General features: G+C 40.6%; 1 protein-coding gene across 1 annotated transcript in view; it reads left to right on the forward strand.

Annotated features, from left to right (window-relative positions):
- The window catches only part of CHN1 (chimerin 1), a 194131-nt gene extending 191765 nt beyond the window's left edge, over positions 1 to 2366 (forward strand). The window contains exon 14 of the mRNA XM_073633857.1: positions 641 to 2366. Within this exon, the coding sequence (XP_073489958.1) occupies positions 641 to 812 (172 nt within the window). The 3' untranslated portion in view covers positions 813 to 2366. The remainder of the gene's footprint in view (positions 1 to 640) is intronic.
- Positions 2367 to 7874: the final 5508 nt, after the last annotated feature.

Here is a 7874-nt window from a genome sequence, read left to right on the forward strand (position 1 = left end):
AGATTTTGTTTGCAAAGCTGTTGTATTTTGACTATGTTTTGGGCCAGCTCATGGGAGCAGACCTTGTTTGTTTTTTGACTTGTGGTCGGCTTTATTCAACCTGTGAATGAATTAGTTTATTATCTAAATTTAGAGGAAAAAAAAAAAAAACTCGCCCAAACCTTCCTTAGACTCGCACCTGCATTCTGTCTCCAGAGAAGTAGTCATTGAAAGCTACAGCAGTAGTACATTGGTAACTATGGCATTCAAGGGCGACAATTATTTGTTAAAGTACAATATATAGACTCTAAGTAGTAGTGGCACTCTTGCATTTCAGCATGACACGTCTAATTAACACAAACTCGTCATACAAAATGAGCTCTCTGTCTCTTGCTGTCAGACAGCCTCTGCTTCCTCTGCTCACAAGTCCTTTGGCCATAACTTAGACAAAAATGAGTCAGTGTCCTAGCAACACATAATAGGACCTTCCCATTGAATAATGTCACAGCCTGCGATAAACTCAAACTGAAAAGTACACACTGCTTTGGGGGGCACAAGGGGGGTTATTTGCATGTTCTGGTTTGCTTGCAATGTCCTACAGATAACCCTTCATTTAGATGCACAGCAAGTATAATGAGATGTAATTTTGTATTCCCTGCAGGGTAACTCTTCATGAGAAGGACAATTTAATGAACGCAGAAAACCTTGGCATAGTGTTTGGACCAACTCTCATGCGGGCACCAGAGCTAGATGCCATGGCAGCACTAAATGACATTCGTTATCAGAGACTGGTGGTGGAAATGTTAATCAAAAATGAGGACATTTTATTTTGAATAAGGAAAAAAACATGAACTGTATCCTGGAATATGAAGGATTGTTTTGCTGCAAAGATGAGCAAACTTTTCTGGCCAACTCCCTTATTTGAATTGTGCCTAGCTGTTGAAGGGGCAGCCATTTTGTGACTGATTCAATGTTTGAGACAGAGAAATAGTTTTACACACACTGCCCCTTGTAACTGGAAGCATTTAAAGAATGAAAGTCTGCTTCGCCTATGGCAGCCAATCAGCTTCTCTTTCACTTTCTAATCTGTGCTCATGGCATGCGTTTCAGCTCCCTAAAATAGCGTTCCTGTATTTTTGGAGTCTGATTTAATCAGCAAAGTTAGTTATCATACTTGGTTTTATAAAGAAGCCAGTAGAATAGTTAGGTTCCCTTTAAAAATGTATTACATGGAAAAGCAAATTATTGATTGCTATGGTCAACCTCTCTGTGGCTGGGTATACTTGTTGGTGGAAGATGGTGTTCAATGTTATATTTGCCTATCTAGAAAAACTGCTGATCCATAGCCGTGACAATGTTTCCCCAATTGGGATTGGTTAAAAAAGGGCTCACTGACATGGGACAGGAGACCTGTATATCACCCAGGATTCTGATATCTGCCAGCATAGTCATAGCAGTCTGCATTCATTTTCCTAATAATTGGTGCAGTCAGATATGCACAATTTGATTCTGATTTGGACTTTGGTGGGTCAAGGATGCACTTTTGTCCATTTTTCTTATCCGGTATTTTATGGTTGCAATTCAGTTGCGGTGCATGTGAAAAACCGCACGCTTCATCACAGAGATGAACAAAGGTTTTTGAACGTGCATATCTAGTAAGGTGCAGCACTCTGGTATTCTGGTATAGTTTACTGCTTGTGTAAGTGAGCCCTTACTATCATTGATACAGTATGACCAATTCATGGATGAGGTCCAAAATACCTCCATTATGGTCAATGTCAGGCACTGACATAACCGACTGAAAGCATGACATTTAAAACGTAACACTTGCTCTTACAGTTTTCAAAATGTAATAGGATCCATGCTTGTTGGGCAAGTGCTGCAACAGAGCACATGTCAAAGAAAATCTGTGCCCTGTATTGAAGTTGTAAGATCCATGGTACTGTCATACAGGAAAAACACCAAGCCACTTTAAAGTAGCAAGACCTCAGAACTTGGGCACTTTACATACTCCTAATCTTTAAAAAAAAAATTTTTTTTTTTTTCCACTCTCGGACAGCTTCAATCGGGGTAAAGGTTTGTGCACATGGGTATTTAGGATCTGAATTTAGAAAGCATTTTAAAAGGGTCTTGAGCACAGGGGTTGAAATGTGAATTGAATTAAACCAGGTAGTTTAGGTTGGTGTTTTCAGTTGAGGTGCTATCAAAATGATGTTGAAAAGGTTAAACTTTAGTTTTAGGTAACAACTGATGATCAAGTGCAACCTGCCAAACCATTGCTGTTTACCAACAGGCATCTCCAACAGCCCTGCACTTCACTTTAGTTTTACCCTACATAGTAATTAAAGTGATATTAAAGGCTCTTCTTTTTTTTTTTTTTTTTTTTTTTTTTTAAATAACAAACATGTCATAGAGCAGCCCCGATCCTCCTCAGGTCCTTCGCTGGCACTCTTAACCCCTCCCTCCTGCCAAGTGCCCCCTAGAACAAGCAGCTTGCAATGGGGGCACCCAAACAGGCTCGCTCCCAAGCCGAGGTTCTATGTGTCCATTTACACATACAGCTTTGGCTCAGCCCCGCCCCCTCTTTCTCCTCATTGGCTTAATGGCAGTGATTGATTTGAGCATTTAGAACCACTTTAAAATGTTACTAGTGAGCACCATTGGAGCCCCAAATCTCAGGGTGCTCTGGTATGCTTTTATAGACCAGCTCTACTGGTTGACAGTGTGGCCTTGACTCCTTCACCTTTCTATCGGCCCATCAATGTGATGCACAGCCTCTATGGTGAATAGTGAGACAAAGGGCTAAGGCCTAGCTAGCTATCGACCATAGCTGGTGTAAGTTTCCTTACCAGAGAACACCAGGGTTTGGGACCCCTGGGCTGCTTGGATGTTAAATGAAAATAAGCATCTTTTTAGCAAGTTAAATGTCTCTTCAGGCTTGCTTGCAATGCAGTGTAGTATTCATAAATGCATTTACTCTTGTAGGTCCAAATTTGTTGCTTTTACCTCTATAGCCCATGTACACAAGCCTTAAGCTGGCCATAGTGGATAAAACCTCAGCTGGTTCAGCCAATGTTCTATCCATCTATGGGCAAGCTGGTTGTACTGAAGTCAATCTGTCGATGGACTTCAGTATAATCAGCCAGTCTGATTTTTTTTTTTTTTTTTTTTTTTCATGCGATATTTGCAGGGGGAATGGAAGGCTCCCCGCCCGCAGAACACAATAGCGCTGCGGGAGGGATTCCCCCTGACACTGACTGTGTTGAAGGGGGAATGGAGCAATTCTCAAGCAATTTTTCTTTCCTTCCACCCGTGATGGAAGGAAAAAAAAATTGTATGGTCTGTGGCCTGCCCAAGTAGTAGTTGTGTAAATTTCTTTGTCATGCGCATACTAATCCAGCCAACAAAATGACTGCCTCCACTGTGCTGAAGCTAAGGGGGTATCATTTTACCATTGCTTTTTGTGTACACAGACCAGAATACGTTTTAATATTGTTTTAACCGTGGCAATCAATTATATTGTAAAAGCAGTGATGTCCATTCTGTGCCATTACTGCTGAGTGTTTACAGTGTAACCAGACTTGTAAATGACTGCATGTATGTCTCCGTTTTTGTCGGAGATTTCTTCTAGCTAAACGGGTCGTGACTGTAAATCGGCATGTTTTTCCTCCTGGAGTGAGATTATTGTGATTCTGCCTTTTATGTTCTGCATAATCCGATTAGGATAATGATTTTGTGAAACGGTTCTTATCCCTCATAACATTTGTATTGCACACTTTTTTTCCTTTGAACTTTTTTTTTTTTTTTTTTTTTTTTTGTTAGTGTTGTCCATTTTTTGTTGCATAATTTTCTGAAATCAAGAACGTGAGTTTTTATAATGTTTACTGACACTTTGGCATGGTGACAGCAGCTGCTGTTGCATTTTATTTTTTTAAATGTGTTTTTCATCAGGCATGCACCTATTAATTTATTAAACCTAGGTTTTAGGAAACAGTCTGGCTTGTGTTCTTATTTTACTCTGTGTATCTGTATAAGGACAGAAGATTTCTATGTTGAGATGGGTCACAAGAAAAAGGAGGAATTAGAATACTTATGAGTTCAAGAAGGATTTCAGGCACACCTTACCACAGAAGTTTTTAAAAACATTTTAAAGAGGCCAGGTTTTTAAAAAATACAAAATGCAAGTTTTTCTCATCCATTAAGATACACAGGAAGTCCTTAACCTTTCTGTTTAAGGTTCATAGTTGCTGAAGTGACCATGAGCTTCTACCAAAAGGAAATACAGAAGATGGTAGGCTTAGGCCCCTTTCACGCTGAGGCGATGCGTGTGTCAGGGGTGAAGCTTGCTATTTTTAGCGGGGCGCTTTTACCCCCGCTAGCGACCGAGAAAGGGTTAAAACCACCGCAAAGTGCTCCTGCAGCAACGCTATGCTGGCAGTATAGCCGTGCTGCCCCATTGATTTCAATGGGCAGGAGGGGTTTAGGAGCGCAGTATACACCACTCCTTCACTGCTCCAAAAATGCTGCTTGGAGGAGTTTTTTCAACGTCCTGCAAGCGCACCACTCCAGTGTGAAAGCACTCATGCTTTCACACTGGAGACACAGGAGCGGCTCTATGCAGGCGCTATTTTTAGCTCTGTAGTGCCTGTAAAGCACCTCGGTGTGAAAGGGGTCTTACTGAGCTGGCCATACAAATGAAAAAAACTTTTCCACGCCTTTTTTTTTATGCCTCTGTGCTTTAGGCAGTCACTTATAACCCTTCTGGGCACTAGTACAACTGAGACAGGGGGGATAAGCCCCTAAAACATGTCATCATGGCAACCCACTATGTGATGTGTGGGAGCAAGCTATGATTCAGTCTAACAAAGGGACATCGGTATACCTTTCCTCGGAGGCCTGGAAGCGATTAAAAACTCCTGGAGCTGGAGTGTTCTGTCTTGCAAGCTTGTTGGTTAACAGTGCAGAAGAAGGATTCTACTGGCGTTTACCAGGCTGTTAATGGCTTGTCTTTAGCCATACATCTGTGAAAGGCACACACCCCCACTGGGGTTATGTAAGTGAATATTGTTTTGAATTATTTGTTAAGTAAGTTTTTTCTTTTATGTTCATTGATGGACACATCTCTGCTATTTTTGACCCTAGAGTTTATAGCCCCACCTACAGGAGTAGGACACTAGGCAGAAAAATAATACAGCAGCGCCTCTGGGCAGTCCTAAATCGTATAAACACCCTGTCTGCTATAGTTAAGGCAGTTATTTCTGCCTAGTGTTTCAGGAGTAAGAATCTACTTTCCTTCTGGGCCCTGTGGTTCCATAGTTTTTTGGGGGTTTTTTTTGTTTTTTTTTTAAATTTCATTTTTTGTTGCGGAGAGCTTCAATCAACAGCAGTGCTGGGCGATGGTGTGGATAATCTAGATGCAATGGGTCGTTCCAGTCTGGCCACCGCATACATGCAGACCTTTAGCTATGCACTGGGTTTTGTAAGTTTGCCCACTTGCAAAGAAATTAAGGGTCCATGATTTTTATCATAGGTGTAATTTAAATGTTAGAGACAGAATATCAACCAAATATCAAGAAAAACACACATTGTACAAATGTTAAACTGAGTTGCAGTTCAGTGAGTAAATTTAAGTATTTGATCCCCTACCAATGTGACTCTATAGGACCTGAGTCTGGTTCTCTGCTTCAGAAACCACTATTTGAACCCATTACTCGCCCACAAGATACTTTTCCTTGTAGCAATCATCTTTAGTAGGTGAATGCGTGTGTTGTCTTGCTAAAAACTTTGTTTTACATTGGGACAAGGTGGTGTTGAGGCCCAGGACTTCTTTCTTGCCTAAGGTAGTTTCTGCTTCTCATCTCAACCAGGACATTGTTTTCCTGTTCTTTTATTAAGCTTCTGTTCACCAAAAGGAAATTTACTTTATTTTCTGGATATAGCTCAGGCTGTGCACATCTATTTCTCAATAAATATAAAAATATGTGATCACACTGCCTCAAAAAATCAAATATGGTAACAACTGCAAAGTGACAATACATAACTAAAAACATAAATATTTCATATGGTTAAAGTGCCAGTGCAAACTATATGTCAGTGAGCATGCATATAAGAAAAATTGAGCAAAAAAGTCCACTTAAAAAATGAGTTTGAATAATTTTATTATTAACTGTGCAATTGAGAGAGCCTCTATTCATTAAAGTGCTTTACAAAAAAACTACATGGTGTTTCGTCAATTTCCAACTTGTGCTCCTTTCACCAGGTGAAGTGCAAGCTCACCTTCATTTTAGACTCCAAAGGGTCAACTAAATATGTAAGCAAATCAATCTAAAGTATAAGATCCTGGTGCTGAGGTTCCTTTTTAAGAGCAAAAGAGTTCCCTCTCCAAGAAGGTTGGAGATGGAACAGCCTCCAATAGTGCAGTACCTGGCTTACTACATTCAACAAACCGCACAGACCCCGCTTCATAAAATACATTCACATTTATTTGATAAAAACAAGCAAGTAATGACACCCAGCATCTTGCGTGATCCTGTGAATACTCCCGCCGCCAGGCTCAACCTCTATGCGTTACGCCACCAGCACACATGGCTTCATCTGGATATAGAATAAAAAATATATTGTTAGTTTGCATACACTTTAAACAATTATACCAAATGTATGTACAGTGCCTTGCAAAAGTATTTACCCCATTGGCTTTTTACCTATTTTGTTACATTACAGCCTTTAGTTCAATGTTTTTTTAATCTGAATTATATGTGATGCATCAGAACACAATAGTCTAAGTTGAAGTAAAATTGGAAAAATGTATGCATAAAACTATTTTTCAGAAATAAAAAACTGATAATTGGCATGTGCGTATGTATTCACCCCCTTTGTTATGAAGCCCATAAAAAGCTCTGGTGCAACCAATTACCTTCAGAAGTCACATAATTAGTGAAATGATGTCCACCTGTGTGCAATCTAAGTGTCACATGATCTGTCATTACATATACACACCTTTTTGAAAGGCCCCAGAGGCTGCAACACCTAAGCAAGAGGCACCACTAACCAAACACTGCCATGAAGACCAAGGAACTCTCCAAACAAATAAGGGACAATGTTGTTGAGAAGTAAAAGTCAGGTTAGGTTATAAAAAAAAATCCAAATCTTTGATGATCCTTAGGGCATCGTCAAATCTATCATAACCAAATGGAAAGAATATAGCACAACAGCAAACCTGCCAAGAGACTGCCGCACACCAAAACTCAGACTGGGCAAGGAGGGCATTAATCAGAGAGGCAGCACAGAGACCTAAGGTAACCCTGGAGGAGCTGCAGATGTCCAGAGCAGAGACAGGAGTATCTGTTCATAGGGCGACAATAAGCCGTATGCTCCATAGAGTTGGGCTTTATGGCAGAGTGGCTAGAAGAAAGCCATTACTTTCAGCAAAAAACAAAATGGCACGTTTTGAGGTTGCGAAAAGGCATGTGGGACTCCCAAAATGTATAGAGGAAGGTGCTCTGGTCTGATGAGACTAAAATTTTACTTTTTGGCCATCAAAGAAAATGCTATGTCTGGCGCAAACCCAACACATCACATCGCCCAAAGAACACCATCCTCACAGTGAAACATGGTGGTGGCAGCATCATGCTGTGGGGATGTTTTTCAGCAGTCAGGACTGGGAAACTGGTCAGAGTTGAGGGAAAGATGGATGGTGCTAAATACAGGGATATTCTTGAGCAAAGCCTGTACCACTCTGTGTGTGATTTGAGGCTAGGACGGAGGTTCACCTTCCAGCAGGACAATGACCCCAAACACACTGCTAAAACAACACTTGAGTGGTTTAAGGGTAAACATTTAAATGTGTTGGAATGGCCTAGTCAAAGCCCAGACCTCAATCCAATAGATAATTTGTG

The sequence above is a fragment of the Aquarana catesbeiana genome, linkage group LG06 (genome assembly GCF_042186555.1).
Source record: "Aquarana catesbeiana isolate 2022-GZ linkage group LG06, ASM4218655v1, whole genome shotgun sequence".
In the NCBI taxonomy this organism is placed as follows: domain Eukaryota; kingdom Metazoa; phylum Chordata; class Amphibia; order Anura; family Ranidae; genus Aquarana; species Aquarana catesbeiana.